Here is a 15,237-nt window from a genome sequence, read left to right as displayed (position 1 = left end):
ACTTAATCCTGTAATAATACTTAATGCAATGCCAACATCCATGGCAAAAGAAATCAGAGATGCTTGTTACAGCTTCACAGCAGACAAGGGGTTCCCTGGAGTCTAAAATTTACAAATTAGTGGGGCTTTCTGTTGATCAGTTAAGAATATCATTGACATTGTGCCTTGCAGCGGCTTTCAATTATACCCATCACTCCAGTCACAGTCTTTGGATAAACACAACCCTACTATTAAGGGCCATCGATGCAGTAGGACTTAGATTTAGATGAGCAGTTTTAAATACATGATCTTCTTTTAAGAGAAGGTATTCAACAGGGGAAGCTCTGAGCAACATTAAATCTGCTCTAATACTTAGTACTTTGTATTACACTTTCCCCTCTGGAAAAGAACACTGCTATTTAAAAGGCTGCCCTTAAAACTGATAATGCCTTTAAAGGAAACGAAAGTTCAATGCAACAGATCTTGGTTTTCCTGCACATCATCCCTTATAGCTTTCAAAGAAAAGGGGGAACGAACAGAAAGCCTAAAGCTAGGCTGAAAACCAGGAACAGGGAAATTCCTGTCTATGCCTTTCCCGAACCCCAAGGATGATGTTAATAGAACCTGCTGAGAAAGACCAGTTGGGGTTCTGGTCTTGGGTTTAAGTCTAAACCAACTCCTACTCCACTACAGAAGTTAAATATAATAAAATAAAATATATATAATATATAATATATAATACATAATATAATAAAAGTGCCTCACACTGGCTTTACCCAGCATACAGATGACACTGCAGTAATGCTCCTCAAACAGCCGGCAACAGAAAGCTCCCAAACCCTAGGGAAGACTAACAATGTCTTTTGTAGTCTCAAGCAGTTATCTCCATTGCGTGGATAAATTAATACATGTTTGTCTCTACGTTGTTATAGCGCAAAAGGAATCAGGAAAAGCACAGGAAACACAAATTCATTCTTTATCTGCTGGGAAGGTGAAGGCCATTGCGTTGACGTCATTCACACTCTACCCAAGGTTAATACATGCCGTATCGCTGATTCTGTGTCACTTATCACTAGCTGGCACATTATTGAAGATTAAAAATCAAATTGGAAAGCCAACTGGGAAGGTACACATGAAGAGTAAAAGATAGGGAAGTGAACAACTGAAAGTAATAACACTTCCCTGCAGTAAATAAACATGGAATGGGATCTCCTGTAGAAGAAATTGTCAGTGAGAACTTAACTGCAGAGGAGAATCTTCCTGCCCTTCTTTTGCCCCTAGGTCTGGTAAATACCCTGCCAGTGAGTTTCACTTGCACAGCCTGGCAAAAAAAAGGAAAAGAATAAAAATAGGATGTTTTTTTCTTGGCTCTACCACACGGCCTCCTCCCAAGAACGAGGATGGCTCTGCAGTGGCTCTGAACCACAACGCCAAAATCAATCGGCTACAGCACAGCCTTCATCTCAGCCTCTCCATGCCTCACCTCCCACTTCTAGGTGTTGTCCACCTCCTCTGCTTGGTCCTTGTCGGTAAACGCTTTGGGGCAAACTCTAATAACCATTTTAGAGCACAAATGCAAACAAGCACTCTACTCTAGGCCTCCAGAAGGCTGCCAGTTTCAAATGGTCTTTTTAGAGCAAGATCACCCATTTACAGGTTCCAAAGGAACAATCTCACTCACAGAAGGAGTATCGTGCTTCATCGATCCACAGTGACTGCTGCACAACTCAATTCCTTCACACGATTACGTGAACAACCTTCCCTCCCACCCCTCTCTTAAGGCAGGGCAGAAGATAATGCCATTCTCCACTACAACAACACAACAAGACAGCTTGGGAAAAAGGGGCGGTTGAGAGGACGTAAGCATTTATAGTACTGCATGAACCACACGGTTAATAACCAGAAATACCATTTTTCTGTTTACAAAGCACACTGCAATAGTTATCTACGTTAGTGAAGGACACCATGCAGGACGCTGAACTTTCTTTTCCAGCAGTAAAAGGATCTTTAGTGGTTTATTTTAATCGATCAAACACACCTTGCAAAAGTTCATAGCCTATATGTGCTAGTTCGTGGTTGTGGAGTAACTAGTCACAGGTTATTGCTTGAGTCGAAGTTTCATGGTACAGATGGTACCAACCATGCAATGCACTTGAGAACTGTGGACCAGCATCCAAAAAATCAATGTACGGGCTTAGTGACAGGTGTTATACTGTCCTGCTTTTGGCGGGGACAGAGTTAACTTTCTTCCTAGTAGCTGGTATAGCGCTGTGTTTTGGATTTAGGATGAGAATAATGTTGATAACACACTGATGTTTTAGCTGTTGCTAAGCTGTGCTTACACTAAGTCAAGGACTTTGCAGCTTCCCCTGCTCTGCCCGGTGCACAAGGAGCTGGGAGGGGGCACAGCCAGGACAGCTGACCCAGACTGGCCACAGGGCTGGTCCATGCCGTATGGCGTCACGCCCAGTATAAAAACTGGGGGGAGTTAGCTGGGGGGCAGTGACTCCTTGGGGACTGGCTGGGCATCGGTCAGCAGGCAGTGAGCTACTGCATCATGCATAACTTGCTTTGTATATTATTATTATTATTATTATTATTACTATTTTACTTTATTTCAATTATTAAACTGTTCTTATCTCAACCCCTGAGTTTTCTCACTGTCACTCTTCCGATTCTCTCCCCCATCCCACCAGGGTGGAGTGAGCAAGCGGCTGGGTGGGGCTTAGTTGCTGGCTAGGGTTAAACCATGACATATACAAAACGGTAAGTTTCTTTTTCTTCTCTTTTTAGTTTTTAAGAGTAGAAGTTCCAAGCTTCTCTGCCATCATGAACAAAAATGAAGCAGGATGAAAAAAAGGTAGGTTCGTATTCTGCCACAGTCATCCAACCCCAGGAAACAGGTCTTTCAGAAAAGCATCTGTAGCATAACATAGTAAAGTAGAAGTTTACCACAGGAAATATCTGCATCTAAGACACACACACTTAAAGTAAAAGTAAAATTCATCTATTTCAGCTGTTTTAGTAGCAGTCAGTCTTCCTGCTTGGACAGAGGGAAATTTATTGACTTGCAGAGGGGAAGGCAAAGTGCCACCGTAGAGGTACAAATGCTCATGAGTCAAAAGCAGGATTGAGAGGAAAAGGAAACGGGATCATCCTTTCACCAAAAGAAAGTCCCTGACCATCTGTCAGAATTGATAAAAGCTATATGCTGTTGTAGAGAAAACTTTCTGTTAATTGCATCATGAAAGGCCTTTCCTTTGGCCTTGTGAAAGTATGAATAAAGGAGTGGGTTACTGTATTTTAGCCCAGTGTGATGATGGGTGGGAGGGAATATCCTTAATTTGAGCCATCCCATCTCCTCTCAGTCAAAAGGAACCGGGTAAATCCAAGGATCATAATGAATGTAGCTCAACTGAGAAGAGGTAGGAACAGCTGAAACAGCTGCAAATGAGATGGTCCCTCCTTTATTTTCTCCCCTTCCCACCCCGATGCCTCCATTTTAAGCTGGCCCATCCAGTTGAGCTGCTATACAATAAAACGGATTGTCACAAAAAAATTGTCATCAGTGCTGCCCTGACGCTCCGCCTGCCTAGTGGGAGCTGGAACCAACAAATTGACTGCAACGATAACGAGATTTTAGTGGCTGGTCAAGGCTGTGTTTAACACGACAGCAGTGTGGGAGTTTGGTGGGGCAGGACAGAAAGGTGACGTGCCATCTCAAGCATCCAAGGTTGGTCACATTCTTCAGCTGCAGGGACACTCATTAGGGGAGCGCCAAGAAGTCAAATGCAGCAGCAGGCTAGAGGGCAAGACAGAGCCCGGGTGTTAATAAGCTTTAATGCCAAGATTAAGCCTGGTTTATCACTCACAGAACTGACCTAAGCTCACCTAACACAGACAAGCATCACACTCTAGCTACACTCTCAGAGTTAATGTGCACAAACCGTACTCATTTCTGTCAACAGACCTACTTATTTCAGTCATTTTTATTCGGAACAAGAGTGAACTCTCCAGCCTGGCCCTAAACCACGACAGTAGTTTCAGAGAGAAAGAGAGCTCACAAAGCACCGCCTCAGGTAGCATCAGTGGGAAACGTCTGCTCCTACGCCTCCCCCACCCTCTCAGCTATTCTCTCTTCTCTTCCCTTCTTAAAGTGAAGGTTGGCCTTCGCTGTTGTGAAGCCAAAAAAATTCAGAGATAAATAAAAGATGGGATCAGGTGACTATGGAAAAGGAATACGTTAATGAGAGACATCAGAGCAAAGGCAGAACTGTCCTGGTACATTGTTTTACCCCAAACCAATTGCATGCGCAGCTTCTCTCCAATATCAACTAAGAGAAGTAAACATAAAGCTTAAAACTTGATTTTTGACACCCAGAAACCCCTTATTTCTAAAAGAATCATGTTTAACTATGATCTGTACAAACACCCTGCAACTGAATCTGCCCGGCCAGCGCTGGCATGAAGAAAGCAGCGCCATCCCTGAAGACGTGCTGTAAGACCGCAGTGGCCCAACCCCAACACGCTTCCAGTAACAATGCTTCAAATACCCAAAGCAGCCAGAACTTTCACACTTTGCCACAAAGAGGCTTAGACACGGAAAGTGAATTTTTGCAGGTGACCAACATGTAAGCAAGAGGTAGCAACTCTCTATCAGCGCAGGAGAAAAAAGGGAAAAAAAGCAGCAGACAGAATAGCATTGCTGCAGCTGAAGATTACCACTGGCCACGATTTTCCATCTGATGGATCTTCCAGTAGTAAACTATTTCCCCCAGAAGATATATCTTGCTTTTTCAAAGGAGACAAACCATAAAAACTAACGTTTTTTTAATGGTTTTTGTTTCATTTTGCCTGCTCCCACCTCCCCTTACCATAATAAAAAGATGATATCCAGAACATGGAGGGTTTTCCCCTTTTACTTTTCCGTGTTTCCAAATGTACATAATAACACAGGGAAATGAAAAAAATTGCACGTCTAAGAGGTGAGGGAGATTCTAGAACAGAAGTCACTCAACTAGGGGGGAAAGGAGAGATACCAAAGGAAGAGATGAGAAGTAGGCTTCTTTTTTTTAATTGCACAAGTGTCAAATGCATTTCTGTATTCTCAGAAAGTTTTGGAAAGAAAATAGATATTATTACTTCTGGAGCTAAATTACTTTGACATTTGAAATAACTCCTGTGAAATAGTTTTTCTTCTCCCCCTCCTTCATTTCTTATTCTGTTCTAGTTCAAAGCTGTACGACACTGGCACGTGACATTACTATAAACGATCTAAGTTTTACTGCACTGACTTCACCTCTCGTGCTGCCGTGAGATGGCACGGGGACAAGGTGCCAGCTCACACAGGCCCAGCACGGAATCAAGGCTGTTGGTTGTACAAAAGCCTGAACGCATTCCTGGGAAGGTCTCTGGCTGCTTGCCGCTCCGCTCTCCTCCAGCTCAGCCAAATAACGTGCAACTGGATAATGGCCCATCATATCAACGGCAGTATCAGGAGACAAATGGAGCATCAGCTTACTGGAAAAATCAAAGATCCCATTTAATACGTTTCTCAAAGGAATTTTTTTAAAATTAAATTTTAAACAGTAATAGTCTCTTCATTTTAATACATTACAAATTTACACATGCAGAAAGGAAAGGATTATATCTCCAGTGGCACAGCAATTTGCCTACCAGGTAGGTTAGGCCTATCTCAAAATGCTTTATATTCTTAACTGTAGCGATTAAATAAGCTCCATTTTAAGGAGCTCCTCATGCGACTCAGATTTTGTTTCAGGTATTATTTCTTTTCAGGAGTCAAACTTCATGGTATCCCTAAGTCCCAGACACTACATCTACCAGCTCTGTCGCTTACGCGACAACGGTCAGCGCTGTGACCAGGGAGGAACAGTGGTGTTGAAAACTGAAAAAGATATGACCTTGAGGTTTGCTACAGAGAAAAAGTCTCCCTGTGGGGCTTTAATCCTCCGTTAAAGCAAGGTGGGACCTTGCCTCCCTACCATCTGCCCCATCTCACAGCATCCTCAAGTTTTACTGTCCCACCCCCAGGAAACACATGGAAGGGAGGGACAAGCAGGCTTTTCTGTCCAGAAGATCTTTGTGAAGCATCTCCCACAAAGCCACAGTGCACCCTGGCAAAAAAAAAAAGATTCTTCTACCCCTGGGTGTTTTTTTCCTAAAAATCCTTTTTCCTACAATTCCAGATTTCCAAATGGGAATTTCCAGAAGGGACTCAACCATGCTGGTCAGATGCTGGTGGTGACAATTTTAACTGCTGCCCCCATTCTCCTGCGCTGAGGACTGTGCTGTTCATTTGACCCATCAGTGTGCTGGTTTGAAGGAAATAGCAATGACTGCTTTGCTTGAAAAACATGAGCAATCATTCGCATATTCTACCGAAATGAATGCCATTTTCATGAGCTTCATTAATTGACATTGCCATCGAACGACTCCGTAAATCCTTGATACTGGCAGCTTTCTCTGGCATTAAGTTTTGCCGACAACTCTCAAATCCAGACTTTGTCTTTCCCAAACAGATTCAAATACAGTCTGTTATGCCGTTTACACACAGATGAATGATAATAGGTTCTGGATAATACTCCAGATCTAATGATAAGTATTTATACTGCTCTTGACATTGAGAATCTGAGGCCCAAATCTTTTAGCAATAGCTTCCATTCAACTCAAGAATCTTAAAATCTTGGAGGATTTGAGCTTGAGTACTTAATTGCTTTTAAGTTCAGGATGTTACCAACACAGCTACCCTTTGCGAGAGCATAACTTCATAGATCTGATGTCTGAAGATACCATTAAAGTTACCTATTTTGATCTCTTACCTAACGTGAGAAAGAACACAGATACCTGATGTGATCGTTTGTGAAGAGATTTATAGAAGTGGAACTCAGTTATCTGAAGCTGGATGCAGTTAAAGATTATGTGGAGATCTGCATCACATTTAAATATCTATAAACACTGAGCAGTCTGTGTTTATCACAGTGTGGTAGAAGGGGAAGCTAATATATAAAGAACAACCAGTCTGGACTATACCACCTTACTGCAGCATCTCTCTTTTGCAATGACCTGCTACCACCTTTCACTTCACTTTTTCTCTGCTGGAACTAATTTAGTTGAAAATATAAGAGAATAATTGAAATGTGATGTTTTATTATTAATTTAGGGCCAAATCGCGTAAGTTGTGGGGTTTTTAAAATAAACTCGTACATACGTTACAAGAAGTACATTGTTTGTCATCTTCCTTGAAAGAAACATTTCTTCCTTACTACAGCTATCCTAAGTCATCTTGAACAACAAGAAGTGTAAACATGACACATGATGAAGCAAAAAGGGAAATTATGCAGAGAGGAGGGTGGTGGCACTCGGAGCCAACAGAGCAGGAAGCTGCATCTTCAGAGAGCAGCACGACTTTTAGGCCAAATCTACTAAAATTTCACAGAGGGACTCACGGTGAAGGAATATCTACAAACCTAAAGGTTAAAAGGGTGCTTGTATGAGACTATCCCAAAGACAAGACTGAGGTATTGTTTACTTTTGAGAGTTGCTGCAATTTCCTGCTGAATTACTCAAGAGCCTCTGGATGAAGAAAGAGCCAGCACTCCACGTGGGACGGGGGAAAAAAAAAAGATATCTGTCAGGAAACCAAGACACAGGGTAGGCAAGGCAACTGAGCTCTGTCAGCTAAGCGGGATCAAAAGGAACAAGCCTGGATCTCATCCATAATTGACTAAAAGTTGTGATCTCCCCTTTGAAGTGCTCTACCACTTGTCCTCCCATTTCCTATTTATGCCGTTAAAAAAAACCCAAAACACACCACCAAAACCACAAGCTGCTGCTTAAGCCTAGGCACTTTGTCTGTAGGCTAAGGTGCTTATATGACCCATCATCCCAACAGTACCCAGTACGGCACAGCGCTTAAGGATTTATCCTCACAGCAGCCATAGTGCCATCTCCTACCCAGCGAGTCTGAGCCACCGAGAGGCAACGTGTCTTTACGCTGGAACGGAATTTGGTTTTCTAAGCTCCTGTTGTTTAGTCGCTAAGCCAAAACACTTCTGCAGCAAACACTCCCTAGGAGATCACTTTGTTCTCCTCTCGGAAGAACTGCTCACATTTTACTACAGCGGAGCACTAAGCAACAAATAAGTGATAATTCACCAGTATCTACTTCTCAGGTACACAGATTGTGGGTCACATTAATTGGCATGCCTATGTAGCACACTTACTGCCACATAGTAAATGTGTGACACAATAAATAGGAGGTAATTATGGGCAACAGTAAATAACACACCTAAGGACTGCCTTGTGTGAGTATGCGCTATCGCATCCATCTCCTCCGGAAGGGCATTCAGGATGGGAACGCTGCTAGGAGATATTAACAATTAGCTTCAGATTTTCAATTAAAGTAGGCAGTATGTTTTCAAGTGTTCAGATTAAGAGATTGTTCATACTGCATTTTGAAAAAATAATGTTATGGTTGTTCCACTGTTATTTTTATATATATATATATATATATATATATATATATATATATATATATATGTACACACACACACACAGTTTTATATACACACACACACAGTTATATATACATATATATACACACAGACACACCCTGTATTTGTATTAGTCATTGGCTGATTCCGTGTTCAACATGTAAAGCAGTAGCTGGAAGCCAGAAGCTTTTATAGATTTCTAATGTGACCAACAACATTTCCTTTAATTTCTTATTTCTAAAATGGGTTGAACAGGAAACTCTGCACAAACACAAAAAACCCAACCTGTTGACGTTTCCAGCAAAATTCCCCACCCTACGTCAAGGTGAAGAGTTGAAACACTTCTGATAAGCGAAAAAAATCCAAGATAAATCAATCATCTGTTAAAACCGATATATTTCAATGTAAACATTTTCATGAACTAATTCTGAACTGTTTTGTTTTGATTCTGACCTGAAATATACTGAAAAGTATTATAGTTGGTGTAAACTCCAAAACAAAGAACTGTTTAAATTGGAACAGCATGTTTCCTTTTGCTCTAAACAGTTTTAAAACTGACCCCAACATGTCATTCAGCTTCCAAAAATATCAATATTTTCTTTGACAAAAAAATGGGGAGTCTAAGTTCATCAGCTATGAAAAAGTGAACATTAATATTGCTTCACATTTTATCAAGTTCCTGATCTGAACTGCAGAGCCGAACACCATTAGCTTGCTTGCGCAGGCCAGTAACTGCCTTTCACCTTGTTCTCCCTTCTCCAAGTGTACCGCAGCACGAGAAACCCCAACTTTTGTGGACATACTTCAAAAAGAAGCCTCTACCTAGGTTTTCTCATGGAACTGCATATCTGCACAGCAAATCATTTCAAGGTGACTGTCATCTACACGGTCATCACTTAAAATCTCTCATAAAATCAGTTCACTGTATTCACTCCTGTTCCCAGAGAAAACACCACCGACCACCAAAACTAGGGTGTAAGACTGTTGGTCACCGAGTTCAATCTGCTGGTCACTGGGTCACGTGTGCCATTTCACACAGTCATTGAGTACCATTTTTTAAAACAATTATACAGACGGAAGGTTGTTGTGACTCTAAACAACTCTGGATCATTCTGAAGAGACAGAACAGGCCTGCATTGACTGCGCAGTTTGCCCATTTGTTTAAGGAACACTGCTCGTCTCTTTTCAATCAGTCCCCATTTATTCTTTAGTAATATTTTATGTTGAGGTGTAAGTATGTGATAATTACACAAAAAAAGAAGTTTCTGGAGAGCCTTGTAACACATGCCTGACATCTTCCTTCACAGACTCAGACAGAAAATGCATTCCTCTGCCAATCCAAACTACCATGTTTCAGATCAACTGGCATTAATCACATTTGAACCATTACTTTGAGCAAGGCTGAAGGTATATTTTTTTAATTATGATTTATGTTTTGTTAAACATATTTAGATCTCTTCATCATTTATCCTGTAAATAAATGTTTATTAATTAAAATATCTTCCCTGGATTACCTTTATATTACTTCCTGCAAATCTAGTTTTGAAAAGCCTTGGTAATATTAAAACTACGATACGCTACCCGAGAGTAGCACAGACCAGACAGAGCACTGCAAGGGGTACCGTGCCCGCGTCTAACAGTACTGCGTAAAGTACGGAATCATACATTTACTTCATACTTAAAACCAGCAAAACTGCCGGAACATTTTACATGAATGTATCAATAAACTGCTATCAAAAGCTTTGGCCACGAAGAGCAATTGCACTACAAGCCTTCCTTGAGAAGCTAAGACATGCTTCTCGAGGCAGTCAATAAACTAGTGAGCAGTGTTGATCTGTTTGTGCTTGTTCCTGTTCTATGAGTGTTTATCGTAGAAGTAAGAGGTGAAAATACTTGTTTGAGCAAGCTTATCTGCCAACTGTTGTAGCAGAGAGTGTGCAGAGCGCTTGGAAATTAAACCTGAAACTGAATAAAGAAAAGTAACCAAGGGGCTTAGGAGCCTAAGTCCTCTTTTAAAAAGTAACGATGGCACAGTTTTTGAAAGAGAACTAATTATCTGAAGATGGAACTCAGCATTAAGTCCTCGTGGCCAATTGCTTGTGTTGTCCTTTAATAGCTTTCTAGCAGTGATTCCTCTTCAGACATGCATTTTCATTCCTGCTCATCCTTCTTTGAAAAAATCTCCCTTGAGCTACATCAATACAGGAGAAAGGCACATGCAAAAACTGCGATTTATTGGAGGGCAGTTCCAGATTCACCATACATGCCCAAACACCCATGGCTTCATACAGTCTAAAGCACCTGCCTACACAGCACTGAGAGGAAAGCAGCATGTGTCTTGGGGACATACTTCCCCATGTATCGTGGGGAAATACTGCACCAAGTACTTGCAGCAGCATTTACACGCTTCACCGTCAGAGCAGACCATGGCAGCAGTTTCCAAACTTTTCTGCTTACAAACCCAATGCCTGCTGCAATCAGCCTTTCCAAAAGGCTGACGGCTCTAAATACGAACATAAGTCATTGCAATCCTCTGAGGCTTGTGACCACCCTTGGCTGCCGTGAGCCCATCGCTTTTTAGCAGTAACAAAACACTTAATAGGAAGCACTTTCCTGCTCATCAGAAGGGTTCTGAAGAGCAGCAGCAACACTAAACCAGGACCCTCAGAAGAAGGGAATGGCCCTGTTCATCGCTATGAGGTCCAGAGGTGGACTACAGCTGTTAGGAGAGCTACAAGAAACACCACCTCTCCTGCAGGAAGGCGGGAGCTGTGGCATGGCCTGGGGTCTTCTGGGGTCCCCTGGGGCCTCGGCTCTGGCCTGGAGATGCTGAATCGCGAACAAGCAAGGCGCTAGCGGCCCTGCTCCTCAGCCGGCTGCCGGAGGAGTCACCGCACCAGCCGGCTCTCGGGACGGCCAGCCCCCGCGGCCCGGCAGGCAAGGGAGAGATGCAGCTCAGCCCCTCCGAAGCCGCAGGACCGACCCTTCCCGGCCCGCTCCGGCCCCTCGGACCCGGCGCGGCCAACACACGGCCCCTTTCGTGGGGAACCTCCCCGCGGCGGCGGAGCGGGGCACGGCGCTTCTCCTCCGCCCCGGGGCAAGCCCCGCCGCCGGCGCCGAGGGGGCCGGTCCCCGCTTCCCCCCGGCCCCTCCGCGCAAACCTCCCCGTCCAACTTTCTCCTCAGCGGGGGAAAGCCCACGGGGCGGGAAGGCGGGGAGGGAGGCGGCACCGCCGGCCGCGCTGCTTACCCAGAAGCGGGACCCGCAGAAAGCCTCCATGGCCGCGGCAGGGGCGCGGAGTCTCCTCCAGGCCCACGCCGGGCACCAAAGAGGGGCAGAAGCCGGCGCCTTGGCTCCTGGGCGGGCCGGGGGCGGGGAGGAGCGGGCGGCCGCGCCCCGTCCCGCCCTCCCCGCCGGCGGCGGGAGGTGCCAGCGCCACCGCCCCGCTGCCCTCGCCCCCTCAGGGCGGGAGGCGCCGGCCGGGGCCGCGTCGCCTCCTCAGGCCGTGAGGCGCCCGCCAGAAGGCCCGCGGCCTCCCCCCAGGCGACGGGGCAGCCTGGGCAGGGCACGGGTCCCGCTGTGGCAGCCCCTCAAAGGCGCCCGGCTGGTGTCACAGGGAGGGAGAGGGGCTGCCACAGTCCTCCTCTGCGCGCTCAAGCCTGAGCACCGCTGCCGAGATGTGGCTTCTTGCTTTCCAAGGGTGACCTCCCTGTGCAAGGACCAAGCCCCCAGGAAAACATTTCCCCTGGCCAGTGTGACCTGCTGGGACAACCAGACCCCTGCTCTCGGGGGGGGGGGGGGACGGTGGTGGTCACCACATGGCAAGCGAAGGGTGGGCTGAGGGACGGTCACCCAGGGTGGCTGCAGGGAGCTGGGGCATCCGCTGGGTTTGGGGCTGACCACGTCCGTCCATCCAGACCACTCCACATCTTGGAGACACTTGTCTCCCCTTCAGAGCGGTGTGGAGGGTGGTTGCCTCAGCAGGACTTACAAATGAGCGTCACGTCTCTTATCCATCCATCTGCAGCCTCTTCCTTCATGCTGATTGCTTCCGCCGTAGGCATGTGGTTAAACCAGTGGCGTGGATCCATTTTCAAAAGCTTTCAGGCAATAAATTTCATGTATATGTGTAACTAATAGATTTTTGTAGTGTAGCACCTTGGACACAATCTGGATTTCACCTCCCTGTGATGCAGAAGCACTGTTTGCTTTCCTCTCGGGCAAGACTTGTACAGCGTTATTGACCTTCCAGCACCTGCTGTTTGTCCACCCACTTGCTGTAGCATCTGGGTCAATAACATCATCTCACGCGACGCACCCTGCTGCCACAAATCTACTTAAATTTTTTAAGAGTTTGAGTTTCCTTCCTCGCTGGAAGGTGAGGAACCATCAGGCAGAAGGGTGTTGTCAAAAATCCTCACCAGAACAGAAAAAGAGAGATGAGAAGCACGGTATTGCTGTATCCCAAAAAATACTTCATCCCTAAAGAAAATATATTCTGCTAATCTTTTATGAAGACTGCTGAAGATGCTCGGGGCGATACCCACTCAGAGTACTATTAGAGGAAGCCATGTGCTTCCCATGAACAATGCTGAGAATTTGTTTTAGACATTTACTATAATCTGGCTGAAGCGACACCGTTCTTCCGAGTGTGGGAAGATAGGATCTTGCCCAAGATCAGGTTCTCGGGTGATTGCCTACAAGATTTGGAATCTCGGACTGATCCAGGCTCATCAGCACAATCACATTACAATCCTCTCAAGGAAATACTAGAGGAGCCCCAGCCAACTGGGATCGAGATCTTCTAAGAACACTGTGGGTTGTCTTTGCAAGTCTTACATTGAAACTTCTGTTTAGTGGACTTGGACCACAATAAAAGTTTTAAGAAAAGGCAGTAGTAGCTGGGAGTTACTCCTTTACGGCTCTTTAAACCACCTCTCCTGCAACAACCCGTGAGAGCAGTTGCTCCAAGCGCTGAGAATTTGATCTCTCTTGACACACAAACGTGCATCTCTGTGTTTCTTGCACCGAGGAGCAGAACGTGGTGCAGTTTGAGAACGCGCCCTAAATTAAGACCAGCTCTGGCATTACAAGATGTCACAGGTACAGAGGCACCTCACGAACAGCTGCCGTAGGCTGTGTGTACAGGAGGGGAGAGGTTTATTTTATCAGTGTACTGCACAGTTCCATTGACATGTGCAACGTCAATTAATCCCTGATTAAATTATTGACTTCAGTGGAATTGTTCCACCGTACCCGTGGAGAAAGATCCTGTATTAGGGTATTTCCCTGGATCTCACAGGACTCTAAAGCAGGGGACCCTAAATGAGTCTGCCTCTTGCTTCGTGTTCCTAACTGGTGGTGGGCAGCTTCTGCCTTCAGCAGTCCCTGCCACTGAACAGGGGTGGTACTGGTGAGCGGGGGCCAGCCCCCCTGTGTGCCCCACCACAGGCTCGAGGAGGGCCACCAGGCAGCCAGCCCGGACCTCACAGCAGATCCTGCTGACTTGCACTGACTCTGTTGTCTAATTATTGACTTCCAGGTGCTGTCTGGCAAAACACACTAGCAGAGAAGAAGAAATAAAAGGCAGGAATACTGAAGTCTCAGACAGACAAGATGGGGGGGGGGAGTTAAAAGCTCCTGGGAAGGGCCACGGTAAAGGATTCTGCTGAACATGGTGCAAAGCAGAGCCTGAAGCACTATCGCAGGCAGCTCGCTTTGGTCCTCTTTCCTTTTGGTGATGGGAAGGAAGACAGATGGACCTAGAACGTGTCATTACTCCCGTGATGTTTCCCCAAATGCAGTCTGGCTGTGCAGAAAAATGAAGTGGCACCTTTGGTGCGAATGTCAGGGAGGCAAGGAATTCACCTTTTCTCACTGGACATTTATTCCGGGGAGTGGCCAGATCTGATCTGGGTTCATTCAGTAACGTGTTTGCATCCTCTTTTCCATGCCAGCTGCACCGTAAAGGACTTCTCACCTGCTAACACACAGAGCAGGTCAAGTCAGTGCAATCACGAAGCGCCTACGAGGCACACCCAGGGCCACGCAGCAGAACATTAGCTATCAACTAGAGCCGGGGCAGGACAGGAGGTAACGTGAGAGAGAAGCTGGTTGTGTAAGCGCAGCACCAGGTAGGAGGCAGGCTTCTTTTCATACCGCACCTCATGCTGATTTGCAAAGCACCAAGAGCAAAATTAAGCGTGACCGCTTCCTGAAGAAATCCGTATAAAGAAGGACATTTAGAGTTGAAGGCTGGGGAGGCCTTGAGCATGTGCAGCTCTGAAAGTCACGGTTTTATGGTTAGTTGACTATAAATATCACCTTCTTTCCCTGCTTGGAAGAGCAGAGGCTCAGCTTCCTTTCTGAGACCCACAGAGGTGTCACATTTTACAGATGGCAAGAAAAAGAGGCTGCCAAAGTAGCGCTTACAGCAAGGCCCTATACGTTTACTTTATAAGAAAGGGGATGACACCTTGTTTTAACACATGGAAGATGTTGACTTGTAACAAACGCTGCTTAAAGTCAACACCACATGAGTAGCAGCAGACTTCGGGTTTCTTCTTCTCAAACGGTCAATGGTGTTGCACGTAGTGTGCATCTCTCTTCTTGCAGGAAAGGATTTAACTTTAATTTCCTCACTTCTGGAAAGTGCAATGAGCAGTTTAGAAGCCCCATGGTAAAACAGATGAGGGAGTGGGCTGGGAATTGGCAGCTCCGGTTTTTACTCACAGCTCTGCTTTTG

At 45.4% G+C, this 15,237-nt stretch overlaps 1 protein-coding gene across 3 annotated transcripts in view; it reads right to left on the bottom strand.

Annotated features, from left to right (window-relative positions):
* Window positions 1-11,851, bottom strand: part of ABCC3 (ATP binding cassette subfamily C member 3) — a 51,448-nt gene extending 39,597 nt beyond the window's left edge. For all 3 annotated transcript variants that reach the window (XR_015703195.1, XM_087750654.1, XM_087750655.1), the window contains exon 1: window positions 11,742-11,851. Coding sequence is in view for 2 of the 3 variants with exons in the window: in XM_087750654.1 (XP_087606780.1) it covers window positions 11,742-11,771 (30 nt within the window). In the remaining variant the exon portion in view is untranslated. The remainder of the gene's footprint in view (window positions 1-11,741) is intronic.
* Between the last annotated feature and the right edge of the window lie 3,386 nt (window positions 11,852-15,237).

The sequence above is a fragment of the Nipponia nippon genome, unplaced genomic scaffold (genome assembly GCF_047370975.1).
Source record: "Nipponia nippon isolate SJK-2023a ecotype South Korea unplaced genomic scaffold, ASM4737097v1 scaffold_14, whole genome shotgun sequence".
Taxonomy (NCBI): domain Eukaryota; kingdom Metazoa; phylum Chordata; class Aves; order Pelecaniformes; family Threskiornithidae; genus Nipponia; species Nipponia nippon.
Note: the sequence above shows the minus strand (reverse complement) of the source record. Positions and strands in the feature narration are given on the sequence as shown.